This window comes from Chiloscyllium punctatum, chromosome 38 (genome assembly GCF_047496795.1).
Source record: "Chiloscyllium punctatum isolate Juve2018m chromosome 38, sChiPun1.3, whole genome shotgun sequence".
NCBI classification, from domain to species: domain Eukaryota; kingdom Metazoa; phylum Chordata; class Chondrichthyes; order Orectolobiformes; family Hemiscylliidae; genus Chiloscyllium; species Chiloscyllium punctatum.
In genome coordinates this window covers 56746559-56766503 of record NC_092776.1, presented here as the reverse complement: position 1 = coordinate 56766503, position 19945 = coordinate 56746559, and the positions used below count along the sequence as shown (strand labels likewise).

The 19945-nt window shown below is 54.2% G+C and overlaps 1 protein-coding gene across 4 annotated transcripts in view; it reads right to left on the bottom strand.

Moving 5' to 3' along the window:
- Nucleotides 1-19945, bottom strand: part of slc22a15 (solute carrier family 22 member 15) — a 91147-nt gene that overhangs the window by 69397 nt on the left and 1805 nt on the right. For all 4 annotated transcript variants that reach the window (XR_011954707.1, XR_011954708.1, XM_072557952.1 and 1 more), the window contains exon 2: nt 1870-2016. Coding sequence is in view for 2 of the 4 variants with exons in the window: in XM_072557952.1 (XP_072414053.1) it covers nt 1870-2016 (147 nt within the window). In the remaining 2 variants the exon portion in view is untranslated. The remainder of the gene's footprint in view (nt 1-1869; nt 2017-19945) is intronic.

Here is a 19945-nt window from a genome sequence, read left to right as displayed (position 1 = left end):
TAATGTAAGAGACTTAATTATACACTCTGGTTAGTTGTAGGTTAGATTAGTAGTTGAGTTTTGTTTTTTTTTTCAGTTTTTTTTGTTTGATAAATTTTGGTTATTATTTATTTAAGATTTAATTGTATATCAATGTTTATACTTAGTTTTTTTTATTTGTAAACTTGTAAAAATGTTAAATTTTCAATAAAAATACCTATATTAAAAAAATCATCTTTGCTATTCTTTCCTCCACGTCCCTAGAACAATTCGGAGGCCTACAGAAAACTCCCAAAAGGGTGACCTCTCCTTTCCTGTCTTTAACCTCAGTGGATGAGTTCTCAAACGTTCTCTCAGCTGCTGTAATATTACCCTTGATTAACAATGCCAACCCCACCCCCGCCCACCACACCTTTTACCATTATCTCTGTTCTTGCTGAAACATCTAAATCCCAGAATCTGCAACAACCATTCCTGTCCCTCCTCTAGCCATGTCTCTGAAATGGCCACGACATTGAAATCAGTGAGGATGGGTGTGGAACTGTTTCTACGCTGTATGACTCTCCACGTTTGCAGAGGATACAAAGCTAGGTGGGAGAGTGAACTGTGAAGAGGATGCAGAGATGCCTCAGTGTGATTTACACAAATTGAGTGGCTGAGTACATGCATGGCAGATGATGTATAATGTGCACAAATTAAGTTATCTTCTTTGGTAGCAAAGTGATCTGAATAAGTATAGATTGGGAAATGGGATCATGCAATGAGATCTGGGTGCTCTAAGCATGCAGGTCCAGCAGCCAGTAAAAAGTGTAAATACTATGTTGGCCTTTATATGAAGATGATTTGAGTACAGCAGCAGGGATGTCTTGCTGAGACCTCCTCTGAAGTAGTGTGTGCAATTTTACCTGAGGAAGGACGTTCTAGCTACGGAGGGAGTACAAGGGTACACTGCAGGAAGGATGTTCCCAATGAGTTGAGAGTGCACAACCAGGGGTCACAGTCTAAGGAAACAGTGCAAGTCATTCAGGACTGAGGAGAAATATCTTCACCCAGAGAGTGCAACTCTCTGCCACAGAAAGTGGTCGAGGCCAAAACATTGAATAGTTTCAATGGGTTAGGCATAGTTCTTAGGGCTAAAGGCATCTGGGCAAAAGTGGGAATAGGGCACACATCAGGATGATCAGCCATAATACCACATGGCCTATTCCCGCTCCTATTTGCCATGTTTCAATAGGTTTTATCCATCTGTGCTTGAGTCTACAAACTTCTGGGCTAGGGAAGAGATAGTCAGCCAGGGTTATTGCCATCTAGGATACAGTTACAACCTGCGGAAATGTCATGGAGTGTACAACACAGCAGCAGGTTCTCCAATGTATGTCGGTATTTATCAGATATCAGAAGAGGGTAAGTTTTCATTCAGTAATCAATCAGCCTATGGTACATAATGGGAAGGAATAATGAGTGATTGTGCAGAATATCAGGATGAGCATTTGCGGACTACATCCCTGGTAAGTGAGGAGGAGAGAGAGGGGTTCGACAAGGTAAATGTTCCCTAACTGGGAAGTCCAGATCTGGCAATGTCAGAAGAAAGAGGTAAGACAGTTAGGACTGAGATTAGAAAAACTCAAAAATGAAGAATCTTTGGAACTACTTACCCAATGATTGACAATATTAAAGGCAGACTTCTAGATATTAAAATATCACAGAATATGGGGATGGTGTGGCAAGTGGCTCTGAGGTAGAAGATTAGCCATGATCCAGCAAGATTGATGGACCAAATAGTCTACTCCAATGTCTCTCACGAGATAGGAACCAACATTTCTGATAAATCACCATACAGAAGGTTCAACATTAAAACATGAACAGGTGATAATGATTTATACTGCTTACCTCAGTTGCAATGGAGGTAATATCTTCCTCAAATACAACATGTTTGATAAGCTCTTCATGTGTGCTGATTACTTCCTGTGTGTTTACACTGTACTCAGGTTGGGCTCCAACAAGAACAATCAGCATCGACTGGCAGGCCACATATATCTGAAAACAGGTTACATCAACTCATTCTATCGTTCATAATTAACATTCCCTGTTAGCACCTATTAACAACGCCCACTCCCCCATCACAGGCATAGCCACCCTGTGTACCATCACAGCCTTGAGATTTAATAGAAATGAGTGATAGAATTCAGTGTTTTTCCTTACAAACTATTTCAGCAACAAAGTTTAAGTTCAGATAGGCAAAGCATGATTCAAACTGTTATAAAGGTACAGTACACACATACACTTTCAAGAGAGACAGGAAACTGGCACAGACTTAGAGAAGCACAGAGCATGCTGAAAGAATTTAAAACGTAAATTTGACTGTAAAACCCATAGTGCAGACGAGTTGCCATGATACAAAAATAAATTCAAATTTAGGCAATCCGTTTAAATTATGCCCCAGATACCAACATCCAACCAAACTTGAATTTGGCCAATCAGTTTAAAGTATGCCCCAGATACCAAAGTCCAACCAAATTTGAATTTAGTATTTTAACAACATCAAATCAATGAAACGAACTGATGGCTTAGGCTTTAAATACCGACATTTTAAACAATTAGGGGGAAGAACTGCCAACTAAACTAACAAGTATAGACTGCTAACCGGATAGCTCTCTGAAAGGTACCTGTCCATAAGAATGACCTGGGAAGCAGAATCCTTGAAAAGAAAGCAGCGGAAAATCTACAGAGGAAGATATAAAGAGAAAATTCGACAGCTGGCTAATTTTGAAATTTGAATTGTTTCGTAAATCTTAATCAGTGTTTTTATCAGACCAGTATTGAAGACTGGGAGGCAAAATTAGATTTAAGAGAAAGGAGTTAAAAGTCATCTGCATGGGAATATGAATAGGAAGGGTTTGGAGGGATATGGGGCAGGTGTTGGCAAATGGGACTAGATTTGGTTGGGATATCTGGTTGGCATGGACGCGTTGGACTGAAGGGTCTGTTTCTGTGCTGTACATCCCTATGACTATGAGTCGTAAATAGTGGTTGAGAAATAAAAATACTGATATCTGGGTTAGTTCTTTGCCTCTTGAAATTTAACAGATTACGGCGGAAGGTGAGCTTCTCTGTGTATCAGGTTTGGGTTAGCAAAGGGGTTTACCTCATGTCGTAACAGTTCACTTTCCTTGGTTTGTTAAATTATATGGACAAACTGTTTAAACATGGTTGGTGTCCCTAGAGATAGAAGAGGGATGGTCAGATTCAGATGTTTAAAGGCCAAAGTTCTTCCATCGGTGACATGCAAAGTAACTATTTCCTTCAGTGGGGAAATCCAGACTCCATAATTTTAAAATTAGTCCTTCAATGGCAAAACCTGGAGGTAAACCTTCACACAAACTGTGATACAAAGTTCCAACCCTTTCCGTCAGAATGCTGCCCAGTGAAGTTTTCAAGACCTGTGAACGGGGGATCTTTTTTTTGAAAGCTATCAGAAAATTGGAGCAAAAGTAGGAAAATGGAGTTGAAGTCCAGAACAGTTCCTATTGAGATAAATGATGGACCAAATTGAAGTGTTCAGTGGATCATAACTGCTAAATGAAAATGCAAGTACGGGCTCAGATAGATTATCCGCTCAGCACCTCTGGCTGTAGATTACTCTGAATGCTTCAGCCTTTTCTGACAACTCTATGACAACCATCTGGTGTGTGTATGGAAAGAACTGCCAGAGGAAGTGTTGGATGCAGGTATGTTTAAAAGACATTTGGACAGGTACATGAATCGGAAAGGTTTAGAGGGATATGGGCCAAACACAGGCAGATAGCACCAGCTTCGTTTGGGGATACTTGGTCAGCGCGGCCGAGTTGAACTGAAGGGTCTGCTTTTGTGCCATATGACTCTTTTACAGGATCCTTCCATACCTCTGTGCCCAGCACTAACCTCTCTGACCGGCACCGGTCAATTAGGAACTTGCATTTACCTGTATACTGCACCTTTCATATCTTTCAGATCTCTTAAAGCATTTCACAGCAATAAAGTAATTTTGAAGTGCATAGAACATAACAGCGCAGTACAAGCCCTCGATGTTGCGTCGCCCTGTCATACTCATCTGAAGCCCATCTAACCTACACTATTCCATGTACGTCCATATGACGACTTAAATGCAGGCAAAGCATTCCATATCCTCACTACTCTCTGAGTAAAGAAACTACCTCTGACATCTGTCTTATACCTATCTCCCCTCACTTTAAAGTTGTGTCCCCTCGTGTTTGCCGTCCCCATCCTATCTGTCCACCCTATCTAACCCTCTGATTATCTTGTATGTCTCTATTAAGTCACCTCTCAACCACCTTCTCTCTAACGGGAACAGCCTCAAGGCCCTCAGCCTTTCCCCGTAAGACATTCCATCCATACCAGGCAACATCCTAGTAAATCTCCTCTGCACCCTCTCCAAAGCACCCTCTTCTTATAATACGGTGACCAGAACTGTACACAATACTCCAAGTGTGGTTGGACCAGAGCTTTGTATAGTTGGAGTATAACCTCCTGGTTCCGGAATTCAATCCCTCTACTAATAAAGGCCAAAACACTGTATGCCTTCTTAACAACCCTGTCAATCTGGGTGGCAACTTTCAGGGATCTGTGTACATGGACACCGAGATCTCTCTGCTCATCTGCACTTCCAAGAATCTTACCATTAGCCCAGTACTTTGCATTAAGATTACTCCGTCCAATGTGTATCACCTCACACTTGTCCACATTAAACTCCATTTGCCACCTCTCAGCCCAGCTCTGCATCCTATCTATGTCTCTCTGCAACCTACTACATCCTTTGTCACTATCCACAACTCCACCGACCTTAGTGTCATCCGCAAATTTACTAACCCACCCTGCCCACCCTGCTACGCCCTCATCCAGGTCATTCATAAAAATGACGAACAGCAGTGGACCCAACACTGACCCTTGCTAGTAACTGGACACCAAGATGAACATGTTCTATCAACTACAACCCTCTGTTCTCTTTCAGCAAGCCAATTACTGATCCAAACTGCTATGTCTCCCACAATCCCATTCCTCCGCATTTTGTATAATAGCCTACTGTAGGGAATGTTATCGAATGCCTTGCTGAAATCCATATACACCACATTAACCAGTTTACTCTCATCTACCTGTTTGGTCACTTTGTCAAAAAAGTCAATAAGATTCGTTAGGCACGACCTACACTTCACAAAACCATGCTGACTGTTCCTGATCAGATTATTCTTTTGTAGATGGTTATAAATTCTATCTCTTATAACCTTTTCCAAAACTTTACCAACAACTGAAGTGAGACTCACTGGTCTGTAATTATCAAGGTTGTCTCTACCACCCATTTTGAACAAGGGAACCACATTTGCTATCCTTCAGTCCTCAGGCACTATTCCTGTAGACAATGGTGATTTGAAGATCAATGCCAAAGGCTCAGCAATCTCTTCACTTGCTTCCCAGAGGATCCTTGGATAGATCCCATCTGGCCCAGGGGACTTGTCTATTTTCACACTCTGCAGTATTTCTAATACCTCTTCCTTGTGAACCTCAATCTCTTCTAGTCTAGATGCAAGTATCTCTGTATCTTCCTCGCCAACATTTTCATTTTCTATCGTGAACACTGTCGAAAAATATTTATTTAGTTCTTCCCCTATCTCCTCTGACTCCACACACAACTTCCCACTATTATCCTTGATTGGCCCTAATTTAACTCTCATCATTCTTTTATTCCTGACATACCCATGGAAAGCCTTAGGGTTAACCCTGATCCTATCTGCCAACAATTTCTCATGTCTCCTCCTGGCTCTTCTGTGCTCTCTTTTTAGATCTTTCCTGACTTCCCTGTAACTCTCAAGGGCCCTGAGTTTTCACATTTTGTCCTAACATAAGCCTTCTTCTTCTTCTTGACCAGGAATTCCACTTCCTTAAGGATAGATTCCTGAAGAAGGGCTCATGCCCGAAACATCGATTCTCCTGCTCCTTGGATGCTGCCTGATCTGCTGCGCTTTTCCAGCAACACATTTTCAGCACAATTCCACTTCCTTAGTAAACCACAGCTCACGCATTCTATATCTTCCTCCCTGCCTGACAGGTACATACTTATCTAGGACACACAGAAGCTTTTCCTTGAATAAGCTCCATATTCTTAATGTGTTCATCCCTTGCAGTTTCCTTCCCCATTCTACGCTTCCTAAATCTTTCCTAATTGCATTGTAATTTCCCTTCCCCCAGCTGTAACTCTTGCTCGGTGGAGTACACCTATCTCTTTCCATCATTAAAGTAAACCTGACAGAATTGTGATCGCTGTCTCCAAAGTGCTCACCTACTTCCAAATCTAACACCTCGCCAGGCTCGTTACCCAGTACTAAATCTAAAGTGGCTTCGCCCCTTGTTGGCCTGTCTACATACTATGTCAGGAAGCCCTCCTGCACACACTGGACAAAAACTGACCCATCTATAGTGATCCCAGTCAATATTTGGATAGTTGAAGTCCCCCATGACAACTACCCTGTCTCTCTCACTCCTATCGAGAATCATCTTTGCTATCCTTTCCTCTACATCTTTGGGACTATTCAGAGGCCTATAGAAAACTCCCAGCATGGTGACTTCTCCTTTCCTGTTTCTAACCTTAGCCCATACTACCTCAGTTAACGAGTCCCCAAATATCCTTTCTACAACTATAATATTGTCCCTGACCAACAATGCCACACCTCCCCCTCTTTTACCATCTTCTCTGTTCTTCCTGAAACATCTGAATCCCAGAACCTGCAACAGCCATTCCTGTCCCTGCTTTATCCATGTCTCCATAATGGCCACAACATCGAAGTCCCAGGTACCATCCCATGCTGCCAGTTCACCCACTTTATTTCGGTTGCTCCTCGTGTTGAAGTACACACATTTCAAACCAGGTTCTCGCTTGCCAGTGTCAGATACTTGATTTTGGAACTCCCTATTCTCATCCTCTTCTGTACCTGTCCTACAGTTTGGTCCTCATTTCCTCCCTCCCCCACCCCCACTCCCCCCCCCCCCCCCCCCAACCTTGTCTCAGTCCCAACCCTCGAACTCAGCACCACCTTCCTAACCTGCAATCTTCTTCCTGACCTCTCCGCGCCCCCACCCCCACTCCAGCCTATCACCCTCACCTTAACCTCCTTCCACCTATCGCATTCCCAACACCCGTCCCCCAAGTCCCCCCTCCCTATCTTTTATCTTAGCCTGCTGGGCACACTTTCCTCATTCCTGAAGAAGGGCTCATGCCCGAAACGTCGATTCTCCTGTTCCTTGGATGCTGCCTGACCTGCTGCGCTTTTTCAGCAACACATTTTCAGCTCTGATCTCCAGCATCTGCAGTCCTCACTTTTTCCTAAAGTTTTGGTTCCCATCCCCCTGCTGTATTAGTTAAAATCCACCTTAATAGCTTTAGCGAATTTCCCCCCCAGGATATTGGTACCCCTCTGGTTTAGATGAAGACCATCCTGCTTGTAGAGGTCCCACCTACCCCAGAAAGAGCTCCAATTATCCAAAAACCCGAAACCCTCCCTCCTGCACCATCCCTGTAGCCACATGTTCAACTCCTTTCTCTCCCTATTCCTCACCTCACGAGCACGTGACACAGGCAACAAACCAGAGAAAACAACTCTGTTTGTCCTAGCTCCCTAGTGCAGTTGAATAGGAGATACAGTAGTCAATATGAACACAGAAAACTCCCTCAAACAGCAATTATATTATGACCAGATAATCTGTTTATCAGGAGGGAGAAATCGGAGCCAGAATGCAACATTCCTCCCTGGCTATTCCTTCCACCTCATTAAACACTTGAAACAGCTTTTCGGAATTTTCAGTCAGGCTCCCAGAAAAAGCCTCTCCTCCCATTATTCACTCCAGCTTGTCTAGAATCACTAATTCAAATTTGGCAGCAACAAAAAGCCAGCTGTCCAATCCTCCGTGTCAACGTGGCACAAGCTTTTCAATGTGGAGCACATTGCAAACAAAAACAGCAAATCCAAAAATCTTTCCAACTTTTACCAGAAGAAACACCTCAACAGCTGTGACAAGCTTATAATTCCTAAATCTCCAAGCTCAAGGCCACATTCCAGCCAGTCACCTGCTAGATTAAGACATTACAAATTAATGTCCGAAACGGGGCATAAATTCAAGTGGCTACCAGCTAAAGTGAGATTTTATACCCACACCCTCCCTCTTACAAATTTCTGAACAATACAACAGCTTCCAAGCATGACCCAGGACTCTTAGGCTCTCAGTATGGGTTTTTAATCAAAAGACCTTCTGAATCAGGAGATGAGAAGTCAACTCCTCAAATCCACTCTGCTGTTCAGCCAGATCACCCCAGTGAGAGGGGGCAAACTGGACGGGGAACACTCGCCCAGTCAGTGAGAGGGGGTAAACCGGACAGGGAACACTCACCCAGTCAGTGAGAGGGGGCAAACTGGACGGGGAACACTCGCCCAGTCACTGTGAGGGGGTAAACCGGACATGGAACACTCGCCCAGTCAGTGAGAGGGGGTAAACCGGACGGGGAACACTCGCCCAGTCAGTGAGAGGGGGCAAACTGGACAGGGAACACTCGCCCAGTCACTGAGAGGGGGTAAACCGGACGGGGAACACTCGCCCAGTCAGTGAGAGGGGGTAAACCGGACAGGAATCACTCGCCCAGTCAGTGAGAGGGGGCAAACCGGACGGGGAACACTCGCCCAGTCAGTGAGAGGGGGTAAACCGGACGGGGAACACTCGCCCAGTCAATGAGAGGGGGTAAACCGGACAGGGAACACTCGCCCAGTCACTGAGAGGGGGCAAACCGGACGGGGAACACTCGCCCAGTCAGTGAGAGGGGGTAAACTGGACGGGGAACACTCGCCCAGTCAGTGAGAGGGGGTAAACTGGACGGGGAACACTCGCCCAGTCAGTGAGAGGGGGTAAACCGGACAGGGAACACTCGTCCAGTCACTGAGAGGGGGCAAACCGGATGGGGAACACTCGCCCAGTCAGTGAGAGGGGGCAAACTGGACGGGAAACACTCGCCCAGTCAGTGAGAGGGGGGTAAACCGGACGGGGAACACTCGCCCAGTCAGTGAGAGGGGGTAAACCGGACGGGGAACACTTGCCCAGTCAGTGAGAGGGGGCAAACTGGACGGGGAACACTCGCCCAGTCAGTGAGAGGGGGTAAACTGGACGGGGAACACTCGCCCAGTCAGTGAGAGGGGGTAAACCGGACGGGGAACACTCGCCCAGTCACTGAGAGGGGGCAAACCGGACGGGGAACACTCGCCCAGTCAGCCTGAGAGATTAAATTGGACTGGACCAGACTGCACATTCCAGATCAAAACTACTTGCTGCTTCAAATAGATTTCTTTGGACAGTGCAATTGCATAACTGCACACAAGAATCAGCTCTAATGGGCTAAGAGAACTGGCAGTGAATATTAATGAAAATATCAATATAAGCAAAATCTCTCTAAAGATATTCTATGTTCACAGATTTCTACATACACAGGTATATCTGAACAGGAAGTGAGGCACCGAACGCATTCAAATGCTTCCAATTCAAAGTTCAATGTTTTATGAGGCAAATGGATTACCTAGGGAAAAAAAACATGACAGTCCATAAGGTCTCATATTCATCACCAATCACTGCTCAATGAGCTAAATGGTAATATATTACCGTAGTGCCCCTCACTCCCATGTGAAAGTGAAGATTATCCTTCAGGATGGGCACATCTTCACTGAAACCTTAAAGGCTTTTGACAAATACATGAACCACACCCTGTGTGGCTGAGATCAAGCCAAAACCCTAAGCAGCAGAAGTGGGAGGAGAAACGTGTTCTTGGATTGGTCTTGCTCAGAGGAAAAATCCTGGCTTCCGTGACAGCTGGTGCAGCCAGAGGTCCGTACACTGGCCAAGCTGCAGGTTGTGGAGTACCAATGGCACAGGCTCCAGCTGGGTTATCAGGTCCTGTCCTTAGGCCCATCTCAACAGGTGAAGACACCCCAGGGACTGTGTGGGGACTGTTGCAGTAGCTGCAGTTCATAGAGTCAGAGAATTGCTACAATGTGGAAGCAGGCCACTCAGTCCATCGGGTCAGCACAGACCTACTCCCTTACTCTATCCCTGCATTTCCCATGGCTAATCTATCTAATCTACACATCCCTGGACAATATGGGTAATTTAGCATAGCCATTCCACTTAACCTGCACATCTTTGGGCTGTGGGAGGAAACCCATGCAGACACAGGAAGAATGTGCAAACTTATACAGAGACTCGCCTGAGGCTGGAATTGAAGCTGGGTCCATGGTGTTGTGAGGCAGCATCGAGGCCGAAGGGTGACCTTATAGAGGTTTATAAAATCACGAGGGGCATGGATAAGGTAAATAGACAAAGTCTTTTCCCTGGATTGGGGGAGTCCAGAACTAGAGGACATACGTTTAGGGTGACAGGAGAAAGATTTCAAAGAGACCTAAGGGGCAACTTTTTCCATGCAGAGGGTGGTGCGTGTATGGAATGAGCTGCCAGAGGAAGTGGTGGAGGATGGTACAATTACAACATTTAAAAGGTACCTGGATGGGTATATGAACATGGAGGGGTATGGGCCAAGTTCTGGTAAATTAGGTTCGGATACCTGGTCAGCCTGGACAAGTTGGACCGAAGGGTCTGTTTTCGTGCTGTACATCTGCATGACTATGTATTCCTATATTAAGAAACACTGCTATTTATCAGGTGGTACAGTATGGCTCAAGAGTCCAGCCCTTAGATTGGTTGTCACAGCCATATCTGCTCCGTTTATTTACAAACAATTTTCTTTTGCTGCTCATTTCCATTTTTAAATATTCTACAACTTTTCAGTTTCAATGTGAATCAAGGCCATGAGAGCCATTTGGTCAGCTGCAGCATTCAGTTAGACCATGATTGATGTGGAGCTGAACTCCGTTGCCCTGCCTTTGCTGCACGTCCCTTCACATTCAAACCTAGCAACTACCTCGTAACCTCAGGTATGGACATGTCAGTTATCCACTATGTCACCTGAACCTTTTTCAACCTTTTGATTTCCATCCCACTGGCCTTTGTTTTCTAACAAGAAATGTTCACTGTCAAAAACACTATCATGAGTTGTGTAATTTAATCCATGATGCCTTTCATTATTTATTTATTTATTCTTTTTATTATGATCATGATTGACTGCCCTTGCAGTCGACGCTGAACTCGACCAGATCTCGATGTCTCCCACATTGCTGACTGGTTCAGACTGGGTGGTGATCTGATAGTCTTCATTCACAGCTATGTTTCTCATTTATGCCGCCCCTCAGTGACATGTCAGTTGGCACAGTACTGTGAAGACATCTACTTGCCCTCTCTCAGTCCCACAGTCACTCCCCTGGCTGAAGGAGTGCCAGAGAAATTCCACCAACTGCAAGGTTAGCATTCAAAGCGATTTCCTTGTCCCTGATTGCATCTCCTCTCAAGCCTCCCACACTGACAAATCAGACAATGGATCCATATCTGCACTCCAAACCTCATCCAAAGACAGTTTCCATCCACCTCGACAACACTATACACTTCCACTGGTGCTGAAAACCTTGAGAAATTATCCACATCAAGTTCCACTATTCTCACCCTTGCTGACTACCTATGAACTTCCATATTGCAATACCACAGAAGGCCACTCAGCACTCTACATGCCAGCATACATTCTTTACAACTTCACTGCTTGCTGGCTTTGTGACCTTCTCCATGCATACATTCCACCTCCAGCCTCTTTTGCATCCTGTATCCCTTCAGTCACCTTGAGCCAACTCTCTGGGGTTCCCTTTCTATAACCCAATAGTATGCACTTCAATAAGCTCCTTCAACACTCCTATCTGACTACGCAGGCTTTTTTCTCTAGTGCCATGGAATTTGGGAAATTTTAAACCAGGAATCCTTCATTCAGCTCTGCTCCAATGTATAATTAGATCATGTTTGTTGTGTACATTAAATCCATCGTCTCAGCTTGGCTTCACATCTAGTGATACCAGGTTCTGAATAAAAGCAATCAACCTCAGTCTAGATGGTTTCAATGGTTCATAACTTTCTGGGGAAAGACTATTTTAGATTGCTGCGACCTGGGTGTGAAATATTCCATCTTGATTTCACTCCCAAATAGTCCAACTCTCATTTTAGATCAAATCCCACTGTGCCCCATTTATCCCCAACGATAAATACTTACTCTTGACTAAACCAACTGAATCCTTTTAATACTTAAACACTTTGTCCAGATCACTCCTCAACTTGCTGTATCCCAGGGAACAAGCTAAGAATAGACAACCTCTACTCATCATTTACATGTCCAAGTCCCATTATCATTCAGAAGAATTAGTGCTTCTGTATGACTAATTATATGAAAGCCCAGTGCAACTTCTTTAAAACTTCAGCTTGTCTGTCTACAGATGCTGCCAAACCTGCTGAATTTTTGCAGGACTTCCTGCATTATTTCAGATTTCAAGCCTCCACAGTACTTTGCTTTTATGTTCTAAGAACATGCTTGCTTTGTTTTTATACTGTGTAGAGTGAACAGCCAAGTTAGTTAATTGTCCCGTCCCGCGACACTTGGAGATTAGGTGTTTGAATACAGTTGATTTGATTACACAACAAACTTCTGTCATTGTACTGCTCCCGCAGACAGACAGATACGCTACAAATGTAGCAGGAGTAATGATTTGTTGTGCCTGCATAAAGTCTGCAAATCTGGAGCTCCCCATTAAAGGTTCTTCAAAATGACAACTGCAATAGACTATGATCAATTTCATCTTGAAGCCTAACTTCTCAAAACATACACAATGAGCAGCCAAAGTGTGGAAATGCAGTAACTCATTTTTTTAAATAAACTGTTAATAAGGGATACATTAAATTTGTGACTGTCTCTCCAGTGTGATCTGAATATCAAAATACATGATACTATTGTTAGAGATGGAAGTGCACACAGGCTCATTTCCCAAGTGTCACTGGCTTAATGAAAAGCACAGAACAATTTACAGGGGACTAACAGTAAATTGCCACGCACCAACCACCATTCCTATCCTCATGACCAGTGTTTCCAAAGAAATAATTTGAACCACACACTTTTGAGAGTCATGGAGGGGGGTATGGAGGGAGGAGAGGGGGTATGGGAGGGTAAGGGGGAGGGGGGAAGGGTATGGGGAGGGGGGAAGGGGGGAACGGGCGGGGGAGGGGAAGGGGGAACGGGGGGGAGGGGAAGGGAAGGGGAAGGGGGGGAGGGGAAGGGGGAAGGGGGAACGGGGGGAAGGGGGAACGGGGGGAAGGGGGAACGGGGGGAAGGGGGAACGGGGGGAAGGGGGAACGGGGGGAAGGGGGAACGGGGGGAAGGGGGAACGGGGGGAAGGGGGGTAGGGGGAACGGGGGGAGGGGGAACGGGGGGAGGGGGGAAGGGGGAACGGGGGGAGGGGGAAGGGGGAACGGGGGGAGGGGGGAAGGGGGAACGGGGGGAGGGGGGAAGGGGGAACGGGGGGGAACGGGGGGGGGGGGAACGGGGGGGGGAACGGGGGGAGGGGAAGGGGGGAACGGGGGAGGGGAAGGGGGGAACGGGGGGAGGGGAGAAGGGGGGAACGGGGGGGGGGGGGAGAAGGGGGGAACGGGGGGAGGGGAAGGGGGGAACGGGGGGAGGGGAAGGGGGGAACGGGGGGGAGGGGAAGGGGGGAATGGGGGGGAGGGGAAGGGGGGAGGGGAAGGGGGGAGGGGAAGGGGGGAGGGGAAGGGGGGAGGGGAAGGGGGGAGGGGAAGGGGGGAGGGGAAGGGGGGAGGGGAAGGGGGGAGGGGAAGGGGGGAGGGGAAGGGGGGAGGGGAAGGGGGGAGGGGAAGGGGGGAGGGGAAGGGGGGAGGGGAAGGGGAAGGGGGGAACGGGGGAGGGGAAGGGGGAACGGGGGGAGGGGAAGGGGGGAGGGGAAGGGGGGAACGGGGGGAGGGGAAGGGGGGAGGGGAAGGCGGGAACGGGGGGGGAGGGGAAGGGGGGAACGGGGGGGAGGGGAAGGGGAAGGGGGGAACGGGGGGAGGGGAAGGGGGGGAACGGGAGGGAGGGGAAGGGGGGAACGGGGGGAGGGGAAGGGGGGAACGGGGGGGAGGGGAAGGGGGGAACGGGGGGGAGGGGAAGGGGGGAACGGGGGGGAGGGGAAGGGGGGAACGGGGCGGGAGGGGAAGGGGGGAACGGGGGGGGAGGGGAAGGGGGGAACGGGGGGGGAGGGGAAGGGGGGAACGGGGGGAGGGGAAGGGGGGAACGGGGGAACGGGGGGAGGGGAAGGGGGGAACGGGGGGGAGGGGAAGGGGGGAACGGGAGGGAGGGGAAGGGGGGAGGGGAAGGGGGGAACGGGGGGGGAGGGGAAGGGGGGAACGGGGGGGAGGGGAAGGGGAAGGGGGGAACGGGAGGGAGGGGAAGGGGGGAACGGGGGGGGAGGGGAAGGGGGGAACGGGGGGGGAGGGGAAGGGGGGAACGGGGGGGGAGGGGAAGGGGGGAACGGGGGGAGGGGAAGGGGGGAACGGGGGGAGGGGAAGGGGGGAACGGGGGGGAGGGGAAGGGGGGAACGGGGGGAGGGGAAGGGGGGAACGGGGGGGAGGGGAAGGGGGGAACGGGAGGGAGGGGAAGGGGGGAGGGGAAGGGGGGAACGGGGGGGAGGGGAAGGGGGGAACGGGGGGGAGGGGAAGGGGAAGGGGGGAACGGGAGGGAGGGGAAGGGGGGAACGGGGGGGGAGGGGAAGGGGGGAACGGGGGGGAGGGGAAGGGGGGAACGGGGGGGGAGGGGAAGGGGGGAACGGGGGGGGAGGGGAAGGGGGGAACGGGGGGGGAGGGGAAGGGGGGAACGGGGGGGGAGGGGAAGGGGGGAACGGGGGGAGGGGAAGGGGGGAACTGGGGGGAGGGGAAGGGGGGAACGGGGGGAGGGGAAGGGGGGAACGGGGGGAGGGGAAGGGGGGAACGGGAGGGAGGGGAAGGGGGGAACGGGGGGGAGGGGAAGGGGGGAACGGGGGGGGAGGGGAAGGGGGGAACGGGGGGGAGGGGAAGGGGGGAACGGGGGGGGGAGGGGAAGGGGGGGAACGGGGGGAGGGGAAGGGGGGAACGGGGGGGGAGGGGAAGGGGGGAACGGGGGGGAGGGGAAGGGGGGAACGGGGGGGAGGGGAAGGGGGGAACGGGGAGGACGGGAAGGGGGGGAACGGGGGGGACGGGGAAGGGGGGAACGGGGGGGAGGGGAAGGGGGGAACGGGGGGAGAGGGGAAGGGGGGGAGAACGGGGGGGGATGGGGGGAGGGGAGAGGGGAACGGGGGGAACAGGGGGAGGGGAAGGGGGAACGGAGGGGAAGGGGGGTAGGGGGAACGGGGGGAGGGGGGAAGGGGGAACGGGGGGGGGGGGGAACGGGGGGAGGGGAAGGGGGGAACGGGGGGAGGGGAAGGGGGGAACGGGGGGAGGGGAAGGGGGGAAACGGGGGGAGGGGAAGGGGGGAACGGGGGGAGGGGAAGGGGGGAACGGGGGGGGGGGGGGGGGAAGGGGGGAAGGGGGGAACGGGGGGAGGGGAAGGGGGGAACGGGGGGAGGGGAAGGGGGGAGGGGAAGGGGGGAACGGGGGGGAGGGGGAGGGCAAGGGGGGAACGGGGGGGGAGGGGAAGGGGGGAACGGGGGGGAGGGGAAGGGGGGAACGGGAGGGAGGGGAAGGGGGGAGGGGAAGGGGGGAACGGGGGGGGGAGGGGAAGGGGGGAACGGGGGGGAGGGGAAGGGGAAGGGGGGAACGGGAGGGAGGGGAAGGGGGGAACGGGGGGAGGGGAAGGGGGGAACGGGGGGAGGGGAAGGGGGGAACGGGAGGGAGGGGAAGGGGGGAACGGGAGGGAGGGGAAGGGGGGAACGGGGGGGAGGGGAAGGGGGGAACGGGGGGGGAGGGGAAGGGGGGAACGGGGGGGGAGGGGAAGGGGGGAACGGGGGGGAGGGGAAGGGGGGAACGGGGGGGGAGGGGAAGGGGGGGAACGGGGGGAGGGGAAGGGGGGAACGGGGGGGGAGGGGAAGGGGGGAACGGGGGGGAGGGGAAGGGGGGAACGGGGGGGGGGGGAAGGGGGGAACGGGGAGGACGGGAAGGGGGGGAACGGGGGGACGGGGAAGGGGGGAACGGGGGGAGGGGAAGGGGGGAACGGGGGGGAGGGGAAGGGGGGAACGGGGGGAGAGGGGAAGGGGGGGAGAACGGGGGGAGGACGGGGGGAGAACGGGGGGAGGACGGGGGGAGGGGAGGGGGGAACGGGGGGAACAGGGGGAGGGGGGAACGGGGGGAACAGGGGGAGGGGAAGGGGGAACGGAGGGGAAGGGGGGAACGGGGGGGAGGGGAGGGGGGAACGGGGGGGAGGGGAAGGGGGGAACGGGGGGGAGGGGAAGGGGGGAACGGGGGGGGTGGGGGGGGGAACGGGGGGGAGGGGAACGGGGGGGGGACGGTGGGGGGGACGGTGGGGGGGGGGACGGTGGTGGGGGGGGGGCGGTGGTGGGGGGGAACGGTGGGGGAACGGGGGGGAACGGAGGGGAGGGGAAGGGGGGAACGGAGGGGTGATGATGGGGGAGGGGTGATGATGGAGAGGGAAGGGTGATGATGGAGAGGGGTGGAGTGATGATGGAGGGGGGTGGAGTGATGATGGAGGGGGGTGGAGTGATGATGGAGGGGGGTGGAGTGATGGTGGAGGGGGGTGGGGTGATGGTGGAGGGGGGTGGGGTGATGGTGGAGGGGGGTGGGGTGATGGTGGAGGGGGGGATGGGGTGATGATGGGGGGGGGGGAGGGGGTGATGATGGGGGGGGAGGGGGTGATGATGGGGGGGGGAGGGGGTGATGATGGGGGGGGAGGGGGTGATGATGGGGGGGGGAGGGGGTGATGATGGGGGGGGGAGGGGGTGATGATGGGGGGGGAGGGGGTGATGATGGGGGGGAGGGGGTGATGATGGGGGGGAGGGGGTGATGATGGGGGGGAGGGGGTGATGATGGGGGGGAGGGGGTGATGATGGGGGGGAGGGGGTGATGATGGGGGGGGAGGGGGTGATGATGGGGGGGGAGGGGGTGATGATGGGGGGGGAGGGGGTGATGATGGGGGGGAGGGGGTGATGATGGGGGGGAGGGGGTGATGATGGGGGGAGGGGGCGATGATGGGGGGGAGGGGGCGATGATGGGGGGGAGGGGGCGATGATGGGGGGGAGGGGGCAATGATGGGGGGGACGGGTGATGATGGGGGGGGAGGGGGTGATGATGGGGGGGAGGGGGTGATGATGGGGGGGAGGGGGTGATGATGGGGGGGAGGGGGTGATGATGGGGGGGAGGGGGTGATGATGGGGGGGAGGGGGTGATGATGGGGGGGAGGGGGTGATGATGGGGGGGAGGGGGTGATGATGGGGGGGAGGGGGTGATGATGGGGGGGAGGGGGTGATGATGGGGGGGAGGGGGTGATGATGGGGGGGAGGGGGTGATGATGGGGGGGAGGGGGTGATGATGGGGGGGGAGGGGGTGATGATGGGGGGGAGGGGGTGATGATGGGGGGGAGGGGGTGATGATGGGGGGGGAGGGGGTGATGATGGGGGGGGAGGGGGTGATGATGGGGGGGGAGGGGGTGATGATGGGGGGGGAGGGGGTGATGATGGGGGGGAGGGGGTGATGATGGGGGGAGGGGGGAGGGGGTGATGATGGGGGGGAGGGGGTGATGATGGGGGGGGAGGGGGTGATGATGGGGGGGGAGGGGGTGATGATGGGGGGAGGAGGGGAGGGGGTGATGATGGGGGGAGGAGGGGAGGGGGTGATGATGGGGGGGGAGGAGGGGGTGATGATGGGGGGGGAGGGGGTGATGATGGGTGGAGGGGGGAGGGGGTGATGATGGGGGGGAGGAGGGGGTGATGATGGGGGGGAGGAGGGGGTGATGATGGGGGGAGGAGGGGGTGATGATGGGGGGGGGAGGGGGTGATGATGGGGGGAGGGGGTGATGATGGGGGGGGAGGGGGTGATGATGGGGGGAGGGGGGAGGGGGGTGATGATGGGGGGAGGAGGGGATGATGATGGGGGGGAGGAGGGGGTGATGATGGGGGGGAGGGGGTGATGATGGGGGGGAGGAGGGGGGTGATGATGGAGGGGAGGATGGGGTGATGATGGGGGGGAGGAGGGGGTGATCATGGGGGGGAGGAGGGGGTGATGATGGGGGGGAGGAGGGGGTGATGATGGGGGGGAGGAGGGGGTGATGATGGGGGGGAGGAGGGGGTGATGATGGGGGGGAGGAGGGGGTGATGATGGGGGGGAGGAGGGGGTGATGATGGGGGGGAGGAGGGGGTGATGATGGGGGGGAGGAGGGGGTGATGATGGGGGGGAGGAGGGGGTGATGATGGGGGGGGGGAGGGGGTGATGATGGGGGGGAGGAGGGGGTGATGATGGGGGGGAGGAGGGGGTGATGATGGGGGGGAGGGGGTGATGATGGGGGGAGGGGGTGATGATGGGGGGAGGGGGTGATGATGGGGGGAGGGGGTGATGATGGGGGGGGAGGGGGTGATGATGGGGGGAGGGGGGAGGGGGTGATGATGGGGGGAGGAGGGGGTGATGATGGGGGGGAGGAGTGGGTGATGATGGGGGGGGAGGGGGTGATGATGGGGGGGAGGAGGGGGTGATGATGGAGGGGAGGATGGGGTGATGATGGGGGGGAGGGGGTGATGATGGGGGGAGAGGGGGAGGGGGTGATGATGGGGGGGAGGGGGTGATGATGGGGGGGGAGGGGGTGAAGATGGGGGGGGAGGGGGTGAAGATGGGGGGGGAGGGGGTGAAGATGGGGGGGGAGGGGGTGAAGATGGGGGGAGGGGGTGAAGATGGGGGGGGAGGGGGTGATGATGGGTGGGGGGGAGGGGGTGATGATGGGGGGGGAGGGGGTGATGATGGGGGGGAGGGGCTGATGATGGGGGGGAGGGGCTGATGATGGGGGGGGAGGGGCTGATGATGGGGGGGAGGGCCTGATGATGGGGGGGGAGGGGCTGATGATGGGGGGGAGGGGCTGATGATGGGGGGGGAGGGGGTGATGATGGGGGGGGGAGGGGGTGATTCTGGGGGGGAGGGGGTGATGATGGGGGGGGAGGGGGTGATGATGGGGGGGGGAGGGGGTGATTCTGGGGGGGAGGGGTGATGATGGGGGGGGAGGGGGTGATGATGGGGGGGGAGGGGGTGATGATGGGGGGGGAGGGGGGTGATGATGGGGGGGAGGGGGTGATGATGGGGGGGAGGGGGTGATGATGGGGGGGAGGGGGTGATGATGGGGGGGAGGGGGTGATGATGGGGGGGAGGGGGTGATGATGGGGGGGAGGGGGTGATGATGGGGGGGAGGGGGTGATGATGGGGGGGAGGGGGTGATGATGGGGGGGAGGGGGTGATGATGGGGGGGAGGGGGTGATGATGGGGGGGAGGGGGTGATGATGGGGGGGAGGGGGTGATGATGGGGGGGAGGGGGTGATGATGGGGGGGAGGGGGTGATGATGGGGGGAGGGGGTGATGATGGGGGGGAGGGGGTGATAATGGGGGGGAGGGGGTGATAATGGGGGGGAGGGGGTGATAATGGGGGGGAGGGGGTGATAATGGGGGGGAGGGGGTGATAATGGGGGGGAGGGGGTGATAATGGGGGGGAGGAGGTGATAATGGGGGGAGGGGGTGATAATGGGGGGGAGGGGGTGATAATGGGGGGGAGGGGGTGATAATGGGGGGGAGGGGGTGATAATGGGGGGGAGGGGGTGATAATGGGGGGGAGGGGGGTGATAATGGGGGGGAGGGGGTGATAATGGGGGGGAGGGGGTGATAATGGGGGGGAGGGGGTGATAATGGGGGGCAGGGGGTGATAATGGGGGGCAGGGGGTGATAATGGGGGGCAGGGGGTGATAATGGGGGGCAGGGGGTGATAATGGGGGGCAGGGGGTGATAATGGGGGGCA